This window comes from Megalobrama amblycephala, linkage group LG24 (assembly GCF_018812025.1).
Source record: "Megalobrama amblycephala isolate DHTTF-2021 linkage group LG24, ASM1881202v1, whole genome shotgun sequence".
Taxonomy (NCBI): domain Eukaryota; kingdom Metazoa; phylum Chordata; class Actinopteri; order Cypriniformes; family Xenocyprididae; genus Megalobrama; species Megalobrama amblycephala.
This window is the reverse complement of record NC_063067.1, coordinates 27,303,445-27,326,028: the sequence shown is the minus strand read 5'-3', so window position 1 is coordinate 27,326,028 and position 22,584 is coordinate 27,303,445. Positions and strand designations below refer to the sequence as shown.

The following is a 22,584-nucleotide window of genomic DNA, read 5'->3' as shown; positions in this document are numbered from 1 at the left end:
TAATAGCATTTTTGTAATAACAACAACGTTATTATTAATACTCTTGTCACTAATAATGATCATATTCCCCCACTTGTTTTTAAAGCTGTATTATTATTATTATTATTATTATTATTAGTAGTAGTAGTAGTAGTAGTGTTTTTATTTATATTATTTGATAATAATAATAATTATAGATAACAACATTGTTTTTGCTTTATTAAAAATATTATTAAAATATATAATATATTTCATATTTTCAAAGTCAGATCCTCTCTGGCCTGCATCATTTGAGCATTATTATTACACATTTAATTAAAAATATTCCTTCTAGCATGTCATTACTGAAAACATAAGACAACATAAACACTGGTGGAAAAATAATGATAACAATAATTAAGATAATATTATTAAGATAATAACAACAATAATAATATGCATATTATGCATAATATGCAATTATTATTATTATCATTAATGTTAATAATGATAAAACATAATAATATATTTCTACTTTTTACGAAGTCAGATCCTCTCAGGCCTGTGTAACCAGCCACTCTAAGCGGGACTTGAAGCCTGGTCTGCCGGCATGAGAGTCAGGCACTCTAACAAGGAGGCTAAAGACCACAGTCTCTAGAACAGTGGTTCCCAAAGTGGGGGTCGCGAGACAGCGAGGGAGGGGTCGTGAGATGATTTCCAGAAATAAAAAAATAAAATAAAAATTTAAACGATTAGAAATAGCATATTTTATCAATAATTGTAACAAAACACTAAAATTAGTAGTTAAATAAAAAAAAAACATGCAAAAAAAAAAAAAAAAAAAAAAAACATTAACCTTTCGATTTTCCTTCCCCTCGACCGTGACTCCCGAGGTGATTACGACAGATTAACGACATATTAGCAACAACATCAGCAGCAGCAGGTCAGTTTACAGCACCATGTTAAACATTCTGACATGTTCACGTAGGTAATACTTTAGGCTTTAAGCTTTGGATATTGTTTTTGTCGACATGAAACGTTGGTTAAGATCGACCAAAATAGACAACGCAGGGAGGCCAGCGGAGGATAGCGGAAGCACCACCGTCATGCCTTTGCTGTTCAAATGCAGCACGCGCTATTGTGTTTTTCACATATGGTGCGTTTGCAGTGCATAACTGATCCATGGCTGTTTATCACAAACACAACATTTACTTATTTTTATTTCAAATCCAAAAGTTGTTACTGTACAAGGCTTGTCAGCATTGCGATTCTCTTATACACTATATTTCATAGATGTCACGTTTAAACGCACTACATTTAAACGTTTTATTCATTTCATTACTTTATATTTATATGAAGTAATACTTTTGATTTATATAGTATGTTGCTCACGCAAGTGGCAAAACATTTAAACGTAGGCTAAGCTTTATGTTAAAATCAAAAACATTTTAAATTAAAACTTAAAAACAGGCGACTCTCGTCTTTTCTTTCCTTTTAAATCTTTAAAGGTCATAAATAATTTTGTTTTTCCACCTTTACGAAGAGACAAGTGCTATCGTTTATGTCTCCATGTTCACCTAAATGCCTGGTAAGGTGCCATTTTCCTTGCTTTACCCGAGGCAAAAAAGCCACGTGTAAACTGTGTAACAGAGACCTTAATCTATGGTGAAATTACTAGTTTTTTCGCTTCAATACATGTTTATTTTAATGTGAACAGTGCGCTGTTGACGCACCGCTCCTGGAAGGCGTGTGTGAAATCCGTTAATATGGGCACAGAACAAGAATGCGCACTGCAAACAGAGTATGTGTGAAACAGGCGTTAGTGCGTGCGCACCATTGCGCACAACGTTTGTATACTTTAAGTTACTGGCATCCTTATTTTGGAGGTCGTGGGCTGAAAAGTTTGGGAACCCCTGATCTAGAACGCCTATTGAGATCAGGGGAGTGAGGTTTACAGGCACAGCTCTTACCAGCCTACGTCCGTTACACTCACCCCCCTAAACCTCACTCCCATCCGGGTCACGGCACTAATGTAACCCCTCCTGTTCGAACCGCCCGCTCTAAGCGGGACTCGAACTCTGGTCTGCCGGCATGAGAGTCGGGCACTTTAACAAGGAGGCTAAAGACTGCAGTCTCTAGAGCGCCTATTGAGATCAGGGGAGTGAGGTTTTCACGCACAGCTCTTACAGGCCTAAATCTGTTACACCTGCATCATTTAAGCATTATTATTCATCATTCAATTGCAAATATTTCCTATAGCATGTCATTACTGAAAACACAAGACAGCATAACCACTGGTAAAAAAATGTTTTATTCATCTACAAGATAACCCTTCGGGGCAGAAAAGATAATTACATGACAGGTCTTTCAGTTTTTCCCAAAGAAAAAAGAAAAGGAAACGCAGGCTTTGGATGAGCTGGAATGAATTGAAGTCAGTTAGCAAAGGGCTTGATAGAACACATTTTGCCGTTCAGTCATTAAATTACATTTCCTTATTGTGACTTAATTGTCTGGCAAGTTGAAACAACAGCAGCCAGAGCATAGATCAGCTTCAGCGTGTGATTTTCAAGCTTCATTAAACACGAATCATTAAGCTCATTTCATGGAAGTTCATTGAAACAGACATTCATGATATTACAGTTGTACCTTGGACTGTTATGTGTTATGGCTGAGGTCAGGGGTCAGAGATTATAACTCTTTTTCCTAATAACTTTATCGACAGCACATAAATCAAGTAAAAAAAGGAGAGGCATGTCTGGCATCAACGCAAAGAGACAGTATGGTCATATTCCTGCTGAGAAATAGAGCTTGTGATGTTCAATTGCTGTGTTTTACCTATAAAGACACTGTAATACAGTCTTAGTTGCATTCTACAATCCATCAGTACACACATTATCAACAATAAAACCGATTATGTAAGCCTTGAATTTACCCAAATAATGTACTATGCCTTAAAATTGCTGAGGAATTAACCAACGTAAAGAAGCAGAAGGAAAAGGAGTTTAGGGACAATCCTTGGTACTGACTGTCTGAAAGATTCGATCATGCTTCCTTCAAAATCTTCAGAATCTGCAGAAACAAATTATCAAATGAATCTCATGAAACATACAATGCAGAAAAAAATAATAATGAAAACAGTGATGATCACAATTACCCTTCCATATGTTTATTTAGAGACAAGCAATCACCTGACTTTGCCTTTATCCATGAGAATATCACTTGTGGTCTTGATCTTCTCCTCTTTCAAACAAACTTTTCTTAATGGAGATGTTCACATGTCTCAGATCCTGAGCAAGAACAAGTAACAAAAATATCAGGATATATTATTAGTGAGTTATGGGAGAAACCAGTATTCCATATTTTAAGCTTGTAACTTATTCAGTCAAGTCAAGTTTTCAGCATTAAAAAGTTGAAACATCAATGTGGCAGAACAAGCCATCTGTGCCATAGTCTTAGTCTGCAATCTGATTGGGAGAGTCGCTTCAAAATAAAAATATGAAATTATATTTTGCATAAAAAAATAAATAAACCTGTTTTAGGACTATTAAGATTTTTGCAACATTATTTTCACAACTATACTGTACATAATTGCAATAATTCTTAATGTTCCTAAAAATAGGCTTCTTTTTCTTTTCTTTGTGAAAAATCTAGTTGACTACAACATAGAGAACTACAGGAAATACTTTTTTAAATGCAGCACGTTTTTCACCTGAACTTACTGTTTACAATAGATCTTTTTGGATGATAAAAAAGGTTATTTGAGGATATGTGGAGGTCTTGTGTCATCATAATGATATGCCATACATTATGGCTCAAACTTGTCATTTCATAGGTGCAAATTACTCCACATTCATAAGATGCATGACACATATTTGTGTGATGACTAACAAGGTCAAATGAGGGAACCAAATTTTGCAAAGTGTAATACTGCCACCAAGCCAAAGCCTGGAGAAGAGCAGTGTTCAGTGAACTAGTGTAGAAGAGGAACCTTTCAGGATATCATAAATCATAGGGAAAAAAAAAAGATCAGTGTGTATATATATATATATATATATATATATATATATATATATATATATATATATATATATATACTAATCTTTTTTTTTTTTTTTTCCTGATCTATGGCTATGGTCTTTACTGATCAGCCATAACATCATGACCACCTTCCTAAAATTGTGTTGGTCCCCCTTTTGCTGCCAAAACAGCCCTGACCCATCGAAGCATGGACTCGCACATCCTTTAAGTCCTATAAGTTGTGAGGTGAAGCCTCCATGGATTGGACTTGTTTGTTCAGCACATCCCACAGATGCTCGATTGGATTGAGATCTGGGGAATCTGGAGGCCAAGTCAACACCTCAAACTCGTTGTGCTCCTCAAACCATTCCTGAACCATTTTTGTTTCATAGCAGGGCGCATTATCCTGCTGAAAGAGGCCACAGTCACCAGGGAATACCGTTTCCATGAAAGGGTGTACATGGTCTGCAACAATGTTTAGGTAGGTGGTACATGTCAAAGTAACATCCACATGGATGGCAGGACCCAAGGTTTCCCAGCAGAACATTGCCCAAAGCATCACACTGCCTCTGCCGGCTTGCCTTCTTCCCATAGTGCATCCTGGTGCCATGTGTTCCCCAGGTAAGCGACGCACACGTACCAGGCCATCCACGTGAGGTAAAAGAAAACATGATTCATCAGACCAGGCCACCTTCTTCCATTGCTCTGTGGTCCAGTTCTGTTGCTCACATCCCCACTGTTGGTGCTTTCGGCAGTGGACAGGGGTCAGTATGGGTACCCTGACTGGTCTGCATCTATGCAGGCTTATACGCAACAAACTGCGATGCACTGTGTATTCTGACACCTTTCTATCAGAACCAGCATTAACTTCTTGAGCAATTTGAGCTACAGTAGCTCGTCTGTTGGATCGGACCACATGGGCCAGCCTTCTCTCCCTACGTGCATCAATGAGCCTTGGCCGTCCATGAACCTGTTGCCGGTTCACCATTGTTCCTTCCTTGGACCACTTTTGATAGATACTGACCACTGCAGATCGGGAACACCACACAAGAGCTGCAGTTTTGAAGATGCTCTGATGCCCTTTTGCCTTCAAAACTGCCTTAATTGTTCATTGCATAGATTCAACAAGGTGCTGGAAACATTCCTCAAAGGTTTTGGTTATTATTATCATGACAGCATCACGCAGTTGCTGCAGATTTGTCGGCTGCACATCCATGATGTGAATGTCCCGTTCCAGCACATCCCAAAGCTGCTCTATTGGATTGAGATCTGGTGACTGTGGAGGTCAGTTTAGTGAACTTACTGTCACATTCAAGAAGCCAGTTTGAGATGATTTGAGCTTTGTGACGGTGTGTTATCCTGCTGGAAGTAGATCAGAACACTGTGGTCATAAAGGGATGGACATGGTCAGCAACAGCACTCAGGTAGGCTGTGTTTAAATGATGCTCAATTGGTACTAAGGGGCTCAAAGTGTGCCAAGAAAAATATCCTCCACACCATTACACCAGCAGCAGCCTGAACCATTGATACAAGACAGGACTGATCTACTTTCATGAAGTTTATGCCAAATTCTGATCTTCCATCTGAATGTCAAAGCAGAAATCCAGACTCAACACTTTTCCAGTCTTCTATTGTCCAGTTAGGTTAGTTGGTGACCCATGTGATTTGTAGCCTCAGTTTGCTGTTCTCAGCTGACAGGAGTGTCACCGGTGTGTCTTCTCCTGCTGGAGCTCATCTGCTTCAAGGTTAGACGTTGTGTGTTCAGAGATGCTCTTCTGCAGACCTCGGTTGTAACGAGTGTTTATTTGAGTTACTGTTGTCTTTCTATCAGCTGAACAGTCTGGTCATTCTCCTCTGACCTCTGGCATCAACTAGGCATTTTCTCCCACAGAACTGCTGCTCACTGGATATTTTCTCTTTTTCTGACCATTCTCTGTAAACCCTAGAGATGGTTGTGAGTGAAAATCCCAGTAGATCAGCAGTTTCTGAAATACTCAGACCATCCCATCTCACACCAACAATCATGCCACATTCAAAGTCACCTAAATCACTTTTCCTCTAGGGGTGGGGGGAAAAATTGGTTCACATATGAATTGCGATTCTATCTTGTACTGATTCACATTGATTCACAAATTTCAAAAATCAATTTTCTAAAGTTTTACACTATAACTTCACAGTACTACTTAAAGTTATTGACACGTTAGAGTGTTATTAATCACAAAAAACACCGCGAAAAATGACTCAATGCTCGCACTGATGGAAACACAGTCGAAGACACACACTTCTCAGATGCAAGTGATCTCGAATTCAGTTCTCTTTCACAGCTTATTGCACTTGCATGGTCAAATACACACACAATTATGTCACAACGCATATCGTGTGGAGTTTTCACATAAACACAGTCTGTTATGTCCTTCGCAAACATCAACAGTTGGAGAAAAGCGGATGTGTAACAGTATATTAGATCCATGCATTCATTCCTAAAGAGACAGCAGCCTCATAAACTGTTGCCATCTGTTTCATTAATGTTAATATTAAAAATCACTCACTGTATCAATTTTTATTGAATTCATACATTGAAGACTATACAGTGTTTTATTTTTACATTTGATCTTTCAATTTCTGTAGTATTTCTTACTATATGTTAAATAAACCTAGGCTACTGTACCTGAACAACTTAGTTTATTTAATTTGTATATTTTTTCTATTGTATTTGCCCTTTGTCCGATTCCCACCCCTACTTTCTTTCCCATTCTGATGCTCAGTTTGAACTTCAGCAGATTGTCTACATGCCTAAACACATTGAGTTGCTACCATGTGATTGGCTGATTAGATATTTGTGTTAACAAGCAGTTGAACAGGTGTGCCTAAATAAGGGAAGGATCATGTGACTCTGAAGACTGGAGTAATGATGCTGAAAATTCAGATTTGATCACAGGAATAAATTACATTTTAAAATATATTCAAATAGAAAACAGATTTTTTAAATTGTAATAATATATTTCTTAATATTACTGTTTTTTTACTGTATTTTTGTATTTTTCTCAATTAATCTTGTAATGCTGTTCAGCTTAAACAAAATTTAAGCACATTTCTCCTATATAATGCAGCAGTTACCGAAGGACTATGAGATGATGACACGGTAAATGTTTTCTTCTGAACCCAGCGATTAATTCGATCAGAGATTCCTGAAGAAAAAGTGCGAAATTCCTGAAACAAAGTTAATAACATTAACAAATGATTGAATGATCCGTTAAGATGATCTTAAATAAGTCTGTAAAAGAAAAGCTTTTTTTTTTTTTTTCCCCTGACACTAAAATGGTCATCACCTGTTTGGAGAACACATGGCCTTTCTCTGATCCCTCCTGTTCTTTCTCAAACAGCTCCCTCTTCCTTGACACCTCATCCGCTAAAAACACAGTCTTAAGAACTGCTGGAGATTTGGATACTTCCCATTTCTGAAAGTTGGAAAGAACAGCAAAATCCATTCCTTATACAGTACATTCATCAATACCTGACACTGTTCACAAAAAGGGCCTGAAACTTTTTCAACAACTGGTCAATGAAATTATGTGCTTAACATTTTTTATTATAAATTTTATTTCAACTTAATATTATATTAGCTCTTTTCCCCCATTTATTTATTAATTGCAACCATATTAGCAACATTTGGGACATGCCTAGATACAGTTAAAAACCCTGTGATTTTTAGAAATAAATTAAATGGATAAATAGGTTAAATCTATCAAATTTTAAGACATTTGATGCGTTTAAAATAGCAACTTTTCATGCTATCAATGTTCATCAAAAACATCTAATAGTTCTCACAACAACAAGAAAACATTTTTACAATTAGCATTCTTTAAAAAAAAAGGGACAAAGTGTGGAAAAGTGGCAACTTTTTTGTAATTTCAGATGAGTCTGTGATGAGATTCAGACCTGTGAGGCTTGAGCCAGTCGTTCCATCTTCTCCTGAATGGAGCGAGATGATAATCTTTGTCGGGAGCTTTTGAAACAGCACAGACAGCATTTAATTCAACACACCCTCATTTTACTGCTGCTAAAACAGAGATTAATAGCTCACTATAAATGCAGTAACACAGACATACTCACTTTCTCTGAAACGGGGTCTGCTGTTCCTCCTCCTGGTTAGAGTTCTGTGGGCCAGAACATCCAGAATAAGCTTGTGAGTTCATCAATATGGGATTGAGTCTGGACTGAAGTGGTGTTTGTGTGACTATATACTGTAGTTTACAGTAAATCTGTCTTTGATAGCTTTACCTTATTGGATTCAAAGGTCTTCGCTGATATCCGCACACTGGCACTGTGGATCAGATTGGATGTTAATAAGTCAGTGCAGATTTTTTGCAGCCTTATTATTGTATATAAAAAAAAAAGAGCAACAATTCTACAACATTTATTCATATCTTTTAATGTTTATTTATACATATACTAATACATTTTTAATACACATTGTACATGTTTGCATTGGTTAATACATTGGGCCCTATTTTAAAAATCTGAGTGCATGGTCTGAAGTGCATGCCGCATGTCAGTTAGGTCATGTCTGAATCCTCTTTTGCTAGATTGGCGATAGAAAAAATGGTTGCACCCGGCACATGGTCTAAAAGGGTTGTACCTAGTCTCTTAATGAGTCATGGGTGTGTTTTGGGCATAGCATGCAATAAACCAATCAGAGTCTCATCTCCCATTCCCTTTAAAAGCCAGTTGCGCTCGCGCCATGGTGGATTTGCTATTTACATGGAGGAATTTGCAAGCAGAAAGACTGAACGCTTCTCCAAAGAGGAATCCTTTTATTTTTAATATTTGGCATGCTTGTGTGCTGCTGTGTGTGTAACAAGCAGAGTCTACGCTTGTTGTTCACCTGCCTATAGGTGCATATTACTAAAGCACCCTTTAAATAACAAAAAAATAATAAAAAATATTGCGTCATTGACTTTACACCAGATTTTTCTTGGTCAGTGGCGCAGTCTATTTCAGTTGCCTCAAAATAGCAACATGCCAACAATGCACCTGAACCAGACCAGTATGCCCATGGGTGAACAGATGGGCACAAGTGCATTTGCTGTTTAAACAACGTGGGTGCTGGATGTGAAAATGATAACTGCGTCGGGCTAAAACTAGCAAAAAACACTGGCGTCACATTGCTCTGGGTGTATGATAGGGCCTGTTGTCTGCAGACACCAACATTAATAAATTATGCAAAACATAAGATGCTGTACTACTTTTTAATATCTAATCAGCATGAACCAACGTTGGTCACACTTTAGTTTAGTGTCTAATTCTCACTATTAACTAACTAGTAACTATGACTTTTGCCTCAATAAACTCCTAATTACTGCTTATTAATAGTTAGTAAGGTAGTTGTTAAGTTTAGGTATTGGGTAGGATTAAGCGATGTAGAATATGGTCATACAGAATAAGGCATTAATATGTGCTTTATAAGTACTAATAAACAGCTAACATCCTATATGCATACTAATTAACAACTATAGTTAACAGTGAAAATAGGACCCTAAAAATAAAGTGTTACCCAAATGTTAACATATAGAACTTATTTTAAAAAGCTACCATGTTCAGAAAGTAAACATAAAACTCAGAAGTACATAAAATTCAGAATTTAAATGATTAAAGATGTACAGTATTAAAGATGTAAAGCAGTAATACAGTAATAAAGATGTAACCGTTTTAGTGGGCACAACATACTCTTTTTTAATAAAAGCAGGTAAAGCACTCTAAAGTTCAGCTAATTGCATTTAATACACAGTGTCTGTCAAAAGTTTGGAAACAAATGCAATGCATGCATGTTCCTGTTGTTTATATGCAACAAACTAGGTAACTTAACAGTATGAAGGTGTACTTTGACCAAACAAATAAGTGTACAGATGTTGGAACAAAAACATAATAAACTTTATTTTCAATGAAAAATCCTCCCTTATCAGCTATAACAGCTTTACACACTCTTGGCATCCGGATAGTTCATTTCCCAATACTTTGCCATGCTTCTTGTAAAACTTGCCAAAGCTGGATATTTCTTTTTGACCTTGTGATCCAGTTCATCCCAGAGCAGTTCAACAGGATTTAGGTCGGGTGACAGGCCATTCCATGATAGATAACACTACAGCCAACTGTTTGCTCTCTAATTACCGTTTACAGAGCTTGGACGTGTGATTCGGGTTATTCTCTTGTTGCATGGTGAAGTTGGTTCCAATGGTTCCCTGCTCCAAAACAACCCCAAACCTTTAAGCTTCCATCTCCAGTCTCCGGTCTTCTCTCCTGTCCTTACACAAGTTCTTCTGTTAGAGCCAAAAATGTCCACAGATCTTTCTTCCAGTCACTCACTGTCCAACTCTTGTGGGTTTTTGCCCACTTTATTCGCTTTGCTTAATTTGAAGCCTTCAGGAGTGGCTTCTTGCACTTGGCACTGGTACATCAGATATGTCACTGAGCTGTGCTGTGAGCTGAGGACTAGTTAAGTGTCTGTCCTTCCACTCCTTTTTCTGTCCTTGTTAGACTCAGTACTGCTTTTTTTTCTGCAGGCAGTAGTAAACTACTTTTAATGAAATCTTCAATTTATTTGCCATAGCTCACAAAGAATGGCCTTCATTTCTCAAGAGAATTAAAGAATGGCTTTTTTCAATAGAGATTTAGTTCTTATTTGCCATTTTGGAAACTACAAACATTAAGTAAGATGTGTAAATGCCTTACATTCTAACTTGTAACCTGTGTCAATGCTTAACCATCACTGGTTTTCATTGTTTTTAATGCATGAATTCAATCACTCAGTCAATCACTCATTCACAGTCTGCATGGCATTTAAATTACATGTATATAAGGAGTTAGCATCTTCTCCAAATATAAACAGAAACTTGTGAAGTGGAAAGTGACATAAATGTATTTCATCCAAAACTTACTGCAATTGCCTAAGGTGACAGTTTGATGAAAATTAACCTCTTTTTTTTTTTTTTTTTACCAACATCTGTACATTTATATATTTGTTTGGTCAAAGTAAATCTTCATACCATTAAATTAACTAGTTTGTTGCATATAAACAATAGGAGCCTGCATGTCTCTCAAAAAATGATAAAAGACTAGATGTTTCCAAACTTTTGACAGGCACTGTACATGAAAACATTTTCATTCATTTACAATTAAGTGCAATTACATTCAGTTCACACTTAAGTATATTCTTATACGTCCTTTTTTTTTTTTCTTTTACTGTGTAAATCATAGTACAAATTTGTATTCTAGTCAGTTAAAATTTGTAGCAATAACCTTTGAAAAAAAAGTAAATTTTAGCATACTTTTAAAAAGTGTTCTTATTATGAAAATATTACATACTTAAATGCAAATTAAATTAAAGTTGTGGACACTTAATTGTATGTATATTGCAATTAAATGAAAACGTATTATATTTACAATGTATGTTAAATGCACTTAGCTGAATTTTAGAGGGTTTCATATGTTTATATCTTTATATGTAAATTCATAATTATATTGTCTTTGAATTGTGGTTAAAGTTACTGCTGAATGTACTGACAAGAATTTATGGTAAACTAAAATATACATTAATGACATTTATTTTGAAACTTGAATATCATGTTTTTAAACATATTTGTAATTATACATTTGTAATGATTAAGTTGCAGTTTAATATTAAAATTTATTTTCTTTGACATTATTACAAATTGCACTTTTTATAAGCGTACTCATAAGTCATATGAGTGACCTTTTATTTAATTAATATACAGTATCTCAAATTTTAACAGTATATTTAAAAAAAAAAAAAAAACTTTTCTTGCAGATAATACACAATAGTTTTTTTTAAATATGCTGTTAAAATTTGAGATACTGTACACTACAAGTGCAAGGAAAATACTTTAAAAAAAAAAAAGTTAAAGTCGCATGCACATTTCAGTCTCTGTGTGTGTGTGTGTGTGTGTGTGTGTGTGTGTGTGTGTGTGTGTGATGATGAGTACCTTCTCTGTAACGGCATGTTTTCTTCCTCCTTCTTCTTCATCATCTGAAACAGATTATGACAGTGAGGCACAAAGCAGTACAGTCCCGTCTGCTCTATGCTGAGTCAGTCAAATATTTAACAAATGAGTCCTCACAGCACATGGCATAAATAATGAAAAGGAGGCGTATGAATGTCCTCGCTGTATTTAAGTATATGATGCAGCATTGAAGGTTATTATTGACATAAGAAAATTTGACAGGCTTGCTGTACTGTCCATATTCAAATGTTGACACTGTCTTATGTAATATATTGACTCTCATGGTTATATAGCTCTTATGTATTTATATAGTAAAATGAGAGCTTTACCCTGAAGGACACCGTTCTGGAGCTCTGCCGTGTGAATGCAGGTTTCGCAGCTGGTTCGAAATTGCTCGGTGACCCATTTTCGTGTCTCTGTGCATACATGCAAACAAAATAAGGCAGGAAGAGGAACAGTAAGAGAATGCATGATGTTTTCCAAATTATTTTGGAGTTAATTCAGTTGTAGAATGTGGTTGTAACCCCTGTAAATAACATAAGTCTGTTTACAGAATGGGATTAAGGGGTCAAGAGGAATGACAACTCGGTGTCCTTGTGAAACAGAAGTACATTTACATTTATTCATTTTGCAGATGCTTTTATCCAAAGCGACTTACAAGTAAGGAATGAAACAAGCGATTCATTGTGAAGAGGCAAATAGACACAAGAAGTGTGAACAATACAAATTTCAGACATTAAGCTAGAATAGGGATGGATATGTCTGTACATTTGAGCATAACTTTTAAAATGAGTTCTTATTACAGAAATAATATACTTTAAAAGAACATACTGAATGTAATGTTTACAGAAACTTAATTGCATGTTATTTACAATTAAATGAAAATGAATTCTTTTTTAAATTTATGTTACATGTAATTATTACTTAAGAGTGCTTTTTACCCACATTGTAAAAAAATACTTTCATGATTTGTTATCACAACATTTTGTTTGGTCAAATCAACTTATATAATTAATGTAGTTCAGATAACATAATATTTTGAATTTCTGTTGATTAAATCAATTGCCTTCATTGTATTAACTCATTTTTTTTTTTTTTATTTCAATAAACTCACACATTTTAAGACAACCAGGTAACTTACTTTTTTAAGTTAAACCAACAATTCTTTTTTTATAGTGCACTTAAGTACATCTTTATATGTAATTTCATAATTACTTCTGTGTTCCATTATTCTTCTAAAATATATGTTAATGTCATATTAAATATATTTGTAGTTGTACATTTGTAATAAAGTTGAAATTTAGTACATTTATATGTAATATTGATTAACACACTGAAGTTAAAATTATAATCAAGTACTTTAGTATGTTAGTCAACACATCAAAATAAGTGCACTTCTTTAAAGCATGCCAAAAATATTAAAACAATGATTTAAAATGTACTTAAAAGTAAATAATTATAAAGTGCACTTTTATAAAAGTATACTTAAGTCATGAAAGTGAACTCTCTTTAAATGCACTTAAGTTGCCTTTCATTTCATTAATATTATATCTGCAAGTTCAGTTTTTTAATAAATATTCATTTAAAATTTGAGATACAATATAAGTGCACATTCAGTACAATAAAGTGCACTTCTTTTTCACAAGGGTGAGTATGTTGCCTCGTTGATCCCGTTGAACATTCATATCATATCATATCTGTGAAAATCCTCCTTGCCTTTCAACTATTAGAGTAAAAATCATAGCTTCAGTGTTCCTCTAGAGGGAGCCCTGATATCATTCTACTTCAGATGTACTGTGGTAATGCTATGCTATTCTTTGAAGATCCATATTAATGCCATTGGTATCATGGTATGACCATCATTGTACCAAGGTATCATCATAGTACTTATTGTAGGGAAACTATCCTGTAAACAAAACAGCTGTTCTCTTTGTGGAATATGTGTCTGTCTCACCGCTGTGTCTCCATTCGATGTGGGGCTCATAGAGCCGGAGTGGGCGGGGCTGTGCTGAGGCTCCGCCCCTGGAGACTGAGGGGGCGGAGACCTGGGGCTCAGAGGAGAAACCAGTCTGCTGGTTGCTGGGGGTGAAGAGGGACTCTTATCAAAGGAGATGGAGAGAGAGCTGATCAAAGAGAACAACAGTATGATAATTTGAGCAGTGCTTTCATTATCAGCAGAACTACAAACAGATCAATGTCTGACAGAAATGATAAAAGAGCTGAGTCCAACCAACATCTCACTCTAATTCAAATATGTATACTAGGAATGTAAGTACCTCACAAACTTCCGGGATGCTTTTGAGTTTGCTGATGTTGAATCTTGGTTTGTGTCTCCATTTTCTCGCTACAAAAAGACAAAAAAAATCCATTGAGTTGAATGCCACTGAAAATGAGTGGGCAGTATGATACTGTATGATAGTTGAATTGTGTTAATATTGTGTCGCTATATCACGATAGATGTATGTCAGTGTGCAGGATTGCTTTGTGTTGGGAATGTGTCAAGATGTTTTGTTTTAAGTGGTGTTGTTAGGTACACAAACTTATAATTTTGTGGTAACCGTCTATTTGTGTACTGTGAAATAAGCTTTTAGACATGCCGCCAACCTTAAATTTGAAATGTGAAGTTAATAGACAACCAATTTCTGAGAAAATCTCTTAGTTTCTCTAAGAAATCCTTAGTTTGAATTTAGATTCAAGCACATTTGACAATTGAGATCATTGAAATTTTACAACTATTAGTTGACATACTGTTGACATGGTTGTTTTGTGTAGATGCTGCTAACATTGCTTCATACTAACATAAGAAGATTTGAATTCAAGCTAGGATTCCTAATTCACAGTGAAAGACTAAGATTTCATTAAAAGGAACCCCTTTTAATTGAAACTTCAATAGTCCTTCAGCATTGCCGTGCATATTATTACCGGATACTGGCCGAGAACTCGTGTTTTTAAACCTTTCACAGAATTGACAGCACACTTCAGAAGTGGGTCAAATGACTTCATGTTCTCTCATGTCTTGAGGTGTGTAAGGGAAACTGGGCCTCCCGCAGCTCTTTCTGTTAATCCTGTAGATGATTAATTACACACTCTACAGGTGGTAACGAGACAACTTCAAAGCCAGTGGATGACCTCTGACACCTAGCCACATGATGAAACCTGTCAGATTTACACTGCGTGGAAGTGACAACTTACAGACTCTGAGTGGATAACAGAAATAAGGGAATTTTATTATTAATCCATTGCAAAACAAGTTCATTTGAACTTTTCTGTGAATGACAATCATAATGAAACACTGCTGTCACGTTGACGTTGACATCAGCTCGATACAACATGACTATTTCATTGCCACCGGCCTACTATAGAACCTAATGGGTAATGCTACAATGTCATTTGCAACATTAATATTCTCCTGCTGTGAGAACTGATGCATAACTCTGTCAAAACAAGATCCCAGGTCAGGTCAAAGAATATGCCATGCCAAAGCATACAGTGCTTTATGTTGGTTTATTTAAAGAAGTTATTCATAATTGCTGCTAATGGCAAAGTATTTGTTTTACTAAGAAAACGCCAAACCGTGCCAAGCCCAATAGTACAACCTCATACAGTAGCTAAATGTTGATTTAAAACGCTCTCTGGCCATTGAAGTTGGTGAGAGTCTGATGTTAAAAGGTTAGTTCACCCAAATATTAAAGTTCTGCCATCATTTACTCACCCTCATGTTGTTCCAAACCTGTATGACTTTGGTTAATCTTCAATACAAATTAAGGCATTTTAAATGAAACCTGAGAGTTTTTTGTCCCTGCATTGAAAGTCCAGGTAACCAAAAGTTAGAAGATCCAAAAAGGTCATAAAGGCGTTGTAAAAAATTGTAATTGAGTCTTGTGAAGAGATTTGTAAATATCTTAAAGGGTTAGTTCACCCAAAAATGAAAATTCTGTCATTAATTACTCACCCTCATGTCGTTCCAAACCTGTATGACTTTCTTTCATCTTCGTAACACAAATGAAGATCTTTTTGATAAAATCTGAGCGCTTTCTGTCCCTCCATTGACAGTCTATGCAACTACCACTTTCAAGCTCCAGATAGGTTACCTTAAAGGAACACTGAACTTTTTTTGAAAATAGGCTCATTTTCCAACTCCCCTAAAATGAAACAGTTGAGTTTTACCGTTTTCGAATCCATTCAGCCGATCTCCGGGTCTGGCGTTACCACTTTTAGCATAGCTTAGCATAGTTCATTGAATCTGATTAGACCGTTAGCATCTCGCTCAAAAATGACCAAAGAGTTTCAATATTTTTCCTATTTAAAACTTGACTCTTCTGTAGTTACATCGTGTACTAAGACCGACGGAAAATGAAAAGTTGCCGATAAAACTCAACTGAGCCTATTTTCAAAAAAAAGTGGAGTGTTCCTTTAAGGGTTTGGAACGACATGAAGTGAGTAATTAATGACAGAATTTTAATTTTTGGGTGAACTAACCCTTTAACTCTTTCTCTGCCATTGACGGACTTTTCCAGCAATCCATGATTTTCACTGTTATACAGTAGGGGGCGCTATTTCACATCTTCTGAAAGAATACAGCATCATCAGATCCAAAAAGAAGCAGAAACAAAAACAATGTCGACTGAGTAAGAGGTACAGGACTGTGAAGCTTTGAGGGTGTTGATGGACTCGATCTAATCCATCTATTTTGATTATCGTTCTGAATCTGATCCGAACAATGTCTTTGATAAAAACACTATTTTCTCAGCTTTTTGTTCAAAATGTTGCTTTTTATGAAAATTATCCACATTCAAGTGTTGATAAAAAAAGAATTCATGAAGCCAGAAGCTCTTTTTTTAAGCAAGAGGCTTTGTTCTTTCTTTTGATATATTGCATTTTTTTGTTCATTTCGTTTCTTTGAAGAAGCAGGGTTCCTACAATCATGGAAAACCTGGATATATAAGGTAGCCTAATTCCTAGAACTTATGTTCTAAAATATTTGATCAGGTAGAAATTGTTAATTTTTTTTTTTTTTTTTTTAATGAATTCAAGTTGTATGCGCACATCCAAACGGCACTTCAGCAGGTGCTCGATCAAAATAAAACTGAGCTGAAATGCAAAAGAACCGGCACACTGCTATTTCTGCTAAATTGCAATGTTTTGACCACAAGTGGTCAACATTTTCATGATGATATTTGCTGTTTTCTTTGCCTAAGACTGCTTGTGGTTGAAAAGTTTTTAAACTTCTTTGGGAGCAGAAAAAATATATATATTTTTAAAAATCCATATCCAGTAAATCATGCTCAACTGAAAAAGTCATGTAAATTCATTTGTTTAAAACAGTGGGAACCTTGAAGAACATCCAGCTCTTAAAATGTCTGGAATTCTGAAGTTTAATTCACAGAAACTAGGAGTGTCTGGCTCTCCAATATTGTTGTCGACAGTGGGGGACCTTAGAATCAAAAAGGTTGAGAATCACTTCTCTAGTGTCCATTGGCCAAGTGGGCACAGCTATTGGTTGATGACGATATACTGGTCTATCATAGTATAAAGCTACCTTAAAAAGCTGTCCAAGTAGGCAGCTCAATAGGTTTTGGAACAGTGTTCTGTTCCAAAGCTGAACGTTCTGTTCCAAAGCTGACTGTAAAAGAACTACACTGAGAACTAATGTTTTCCTACCTTTTCTTGTGTCTCTGTGTCTCTGGAGTTGGTGGGAGATTCTGGTGACATGAGGGTCTCCACAAAGTGCTGAATGTTCTTGTGGAGTTCCTCATCCTGCTCTTCCCCCAGCAGCTCCACATGGGGCTCGGCATCCAGGCTGCCCCCCTCCTCTTCATTTTTAACCTTCCTCAGCGTTTCAACATGCCTCATCCTCCGGCGTTCATCACGGACTCGCAACATCTCCACAAAGTCCATCTGCAGCTGGGCCAGACCGCCACCGGAGTCGCCACTGTCGCCATCATCAGCAGGCTCGCTGACACTGGAAACATTATATTAGCGTGTGTTTATATAATGTTATGTTGACTTTTTCAAATTTATTTTTATGCATTCATACTAGGTTTAAGGGGACATATCATAAAAATCGGACTTTTTCTGTGTTTACGTGCTATAATCAGGTCACCGGTGCATCTATCAACCCAGAAAACGTGAAAAAGGACAACCCAACTTTGTTTTGGTAAGCCTTTCTCTGCAAGCATGTGACAAACGAACCACTCAGATTTCGCTCCCCTAGTGATGTAGGAAGGGGATCTTATTATAATATTACCACCCCTTAATCTGCACGTTTCCACCCACGGCGCCGCCATTTTGTTTTCGCAAGACAAAATGGTGTACCGGTTCTAAGGCCATGGCAAAAGTTTGAGCAAAGCATGCTAACTGTTCTGTCATTGGATAGTCTGCAAGTTGACCCTGGCAAGCTCGATTGCTAAAAAAGAAGCGTTTCTGTCCAAGCGATATTTTGGAAAAAATGTTAGACCATTCGCAGCATTTGATAGCAATCATAAACGTTAGTCTGGCAAACAGGCACGTTATGTATAGTGGGTGTCCATAAGGGTTTTTGCACTAAATTTAAACATGACGGTACATGCTAGTCGATGAGTTGAATCAACTGCACAGCAACTACATAAATTTATCCACTAACCCCTCAGAAATGTCCAGTTTCATTCTAAAAGTTCTAAAATTTCTTCCTGAGTCTCTCCATCAGTGTCTGACTCCGGTTTGAATAATGTAAGGCTGAACACCGTTACTGACAATCCTCATTTTGGCTGCGTGAGATTCTCCAGCTTTGTTGTTGTTGAGCAACTGAAGTGCGAGCTGTTAAAGCTCCGCCCTCTTCTGGAAAGGGGGCCGGGAGCAGCAGCTCATTTGCATTTAAAGAGACAAACAAAAAATGACGTGTTTTTGCTCCTAAATAGGGGCAAATTTGGCAAGCTATAATAAATGATCTGTGGGGACACATTCTGGGGACACCAGAGACTTATATTACATCTTGTGAAAAGGGGCATAATACGTCCCCTTTAAGACCCTTTCACAAGGAGATGCAGACTTATTTTAGACAGAGGAGACAGCACTATTAAATTTTCATGATCTTTTTTCCATACAATCCTTCCTGTTCCCCTCTATGGGGGTCAGAATTCCATTGTCTTTGTACTTTGATAGATTCATCACCCTTTTAAGCCACTGGGAGACATTCTGGTACATGAGACTGTACTTGTAAACTTGTTTCTCAGACTAGACTCTTTTCTTCATTAACATGGGCAGTGTTCATGTATGGTATTATAAGACCAAATTACATCATTACATGTAGATTCTATTCATGTTCACTTTTATGATACCATAAACCTTTATCTAAACTTTTCTGAAGTGTTCATCCTTATGTTCTGTGAGGTCAATTGCTCCATGCAAATATTTAACATAAAATTTGCATTTAGTTCGATATATCACTCAGTCTTATCATTTTAAAGCTGATTACAGTTCAAGTTGAAGTAGAAAGCATAAATAGACTATTAAAGTTGTCTAAAGTTGTGGTTGTGGTGTAGTTTTTGTCGTTTTTATTGTTCTCGCACCTACTGGTTTGTGGTTTGGTCTCTTCAGTGGGACTTTCATCCGTGTCTTCTGTAGACTCCCTGGTCTTCCTCCTCTTCTCTCTCTCCACCTCTTCCTCATCCTCCATCGTCCACTGTCGAGCCAGCCTGAAGATCAAACACAGCACATGTTTCAAATGCATTGATATTTATAATATTACAACATTAACCATTCAGACTTTCCCTACATATATAAACATACATGATTTTTGATATTCCACTTTTCTGTGACCATTTATGCTGATAATAGACAGACAGACAGACAGACAGATAGAACTTTAGCTACAGCCATTTTTAATTTTTATGAAAAAGAAAAAAAGCATTAGATTGAAACTTTTCATCTGACTTATTTAAACTCTCTGGCAAACTGAAAAAAATGGCGATGACATTCTGAGCTACTGACTACTGAAATTCATCCCGTCATCCCGTGTATGAAAGTATGAGAAGATGCATTACGATCAAAGGTCTCGATGATATATCCCAGAGGTGGACTATTGTATTTCAATTTGAAAACAGTGTTTCATTGTGCAATAACAGGTTTTTCAAGCTCTGTTTTGGTTAAAGGATACTCACTGCCTTGAGTCTGAAAGCATGGCATTACTTTCCATATGAGTGCATTACACTAACTGTCAAAATAATCACAACCTCCATCACAAACTTCAACTGCGCGTCCAGTCCAGACTAAATTACTTGCGGTTTTTATTTTAGTCATAAAGTTGTCATCCAACATACACATGACTTAATACATATCAAGATTATTGTAAATGTCCATATTTCATTGGAAGTGGTGCTGTAGGTGCTGTATTTCTCTAAATGGAAACTCGTTGTGTTTATTATTTTACAAATACTAAGTTTTGGTTGGTTTTTCAGTATATTTTTATTCTTAAAAATGAAAAAAACTAGTAAATAATTGCATCACAGTGGTAGTTCTGATAGTTGTGAATTATTAAATATCCACAGTAGCCTATGAACACACACCTGCTTCTGCAACCTGTCAGAAACCGCAAAACCATTAACCAGACCAAACAAAATAAAGCTAAATGTATATTTAAATCTACTTACGTTGACAAAGCAGACCAGTTTTTCCGGCTAATAGACATTATTTTTGTTTCTTTTATTGAACTCGGTAGGAGAGAGGTGTATGAAGCCCTGCGCTCTTCTGTCTGAGTGCCACCTTTACCCCGCACCTTCACGAGAGCCGCGTCACATGACCACCTTCATCACCTCCCGCCGAGCGTTCATCATACGTTCACTGTTAATACTCTATTATTCAATCGCTTCCGTGTTTTCATCAACTCTGGGATCATGTATAAGTCACTGAGCAGCTCTACAGAGTGTGTGGACAACGGGGGAACACTACACGACAATCACAACGCAAGAACGCTCGCTTTATCATTAACAAGCTGTACACAGCAAGCGACGAAACTATAGTTTTATAGTAACTTCAGAAATAAACTGTTTTAGTGAAATGTCAAAAGCTAGAAGCCAATAAAGTAAATGGACAAAAATATATCTGAAAAAAAAAAAAAATCGAAATATATTATATAATGTTGTTATATTATATTATATTATATTATAAATATCTGCCTTAAATATTTTAGAATATTTTAAAATGCATAAAACATAATTAATAATAATTAATATCTACTATATCAATAACATTACACATTCCATAAAACATTACAGAAATTATTTATCCATGCACATTTTTTATTTTTATTTTATTAATTCATGTAGCCTACCTTGTAATCTTTAATCAAAATAACTTCCCTCCCTCTTACAGCATCTCTTCTCTTCTCTGTTGATATGTTTGCTGAGGGCGGGGCAACCTGTCAATCACATGTAATCCACCAATAGCAAACCACGACCATTCAATCAATTCCACATGGGCAAAATCAAATTCCGCGCTACATTTATTCTTGTTTGAGAAGCTGTTTCACTTGGATATACGTCACAATAGGGAAGAAAAGACAATCACAACTTCTGTTTCATGCTGACATTACCATATATAAGAGACTCAACAAAACAAGAATATTCCTGTTATTACAATCATTAAAGGATTAGTCCACTTTCAAATAAAATTTTCCTGATAATTTACTCACCACCATGTCATCCAAGATGTTCATGTCTTTCTTTTGTCAGTCGAAAATAAATTAAGGTTTTTGAGATAAACATTCCAGGATTATTCTCCTTATAGTGGACTTCAATGGCCTCCAAACGGTTGAAAGTCAAAATTATAGTTTCATTGCAGCTTCAAAGGGCTTTAACGATACCAGACGAGGAATAAGGGTCTTATCTAGCGAAACGATCGGTCATTTTCTACAAAAATACAACTGTATATGGTTTATAAACACAAATTATCGCCTTGCACGTGTTTCCGCTTTCCGTATTCTTCAAAAAGCTTATGCTGTATGTCCTACGCCTTCCCTATTCAACTTACAAAACGAACGCGGTACCAGTTCCGTTTTTTTTCCGTAAGTAGAATAGGGAAGGTGTAGGACAAGGCTATCATTTGTGTTTTCAAAGCATATACAGTTGTATTTTTATTGAAAATGACCGATCGTTTTGCTAGATGAGACCCTTATTCCTCATCTGGTATCGTTTAAAGCCCTTTGAAGCTGCACTGAAACTGTAATTTTGACCTTCAACCATCTGGAGGATATTGAAGTCCATTATAAGGAGAATAATCCTGGAATGTTTTCATCAAAAACCTTAATTTCTTTTCGACTGAAGAAAGAAAGACATGAACATCTTGGATGACATGGGGGTGAGTAAATTAGCAGAAAATTATTATTTGAAAGTGGACTAATCCTTTAATGACATTACTTACAGATGTATATTTCCAGTGCTTGTAATAGGAGCACTTTATTTTTTTAATGCTTTGTCGACTCAGTATTGAAGCAATCTAGCTTTGTTGCATTGCATCAGGTAGTAGAAATGTTGTTTTCAAAAGGATGTTGCAAATGGAAACATCTTACATGAAGAAAATACACTGAAGAATACAGCATTTAAAGTGAAGCCAAGCA

The 22,584-nt window shown here is 36.2% G+C and overlaps 1 protein-coding gene across 3 annotated transcripts; it reads right to left on the bottom strand.

The window, feature by feature from the left end:
* Positions 1 to 2,250: 2,250 nt before the first annotated feature.
* lad1 (ladinin) lies at positions 2,251 to 20,801 on the bottom strand. 3 transcript variants are annotated; one of them, XM_048178765.1, is made up of 14 exons: positions 20,621 to 20,800; positions 19,541 to 19,666; positions 17,655 to 17,955; positions 14,270 to 14,337; positions 13,948 to 14,116; positions 12,323 to 12,409; positions 11,976 to 12,019; positions 8,257 to 8,299; positions 8,089 to 8,132; positions 7,915 to 7,981; positions 7,305 to 7,433; positions 7,093 to 7,185; positions 3,147 to 3,245; positions 2,251 to 3,027 (listed from the first exon to the last, which is right to left on the bottom strand). In XM_048178765.1, exons 1-13 carry the CDS (start codon positions 20,656 to 20,658, stop codon positions 3,174 to 3,176), a joined length of 1,281 nt encoding a protein of 426 aa, XP_048034722.1. In that variant the 5' UTR covers positions 20,659 to 20,800; the 3' UTR covers positions 2,251 to 3,027; positions 3,147 to 3,173. The 3 variants fall into 3 exon arrangements, with proteins under 3 accessions (XP_048034722.1, XP_048034723.1, XP_048034724.1); XM_048178766.1 differs by lacking the exon at positions 7,093 to 7,185 and having other exon boundaries at positions 20,621 to 20,801; XM_048178767.1 differs by lacking the exon at positions 20,621 to 20,800 and having other exon boundaries at positions 19,545 to 19,666.
* Positions 20,802 to 22,584: the final 1,783 nt, after the last annotated feature.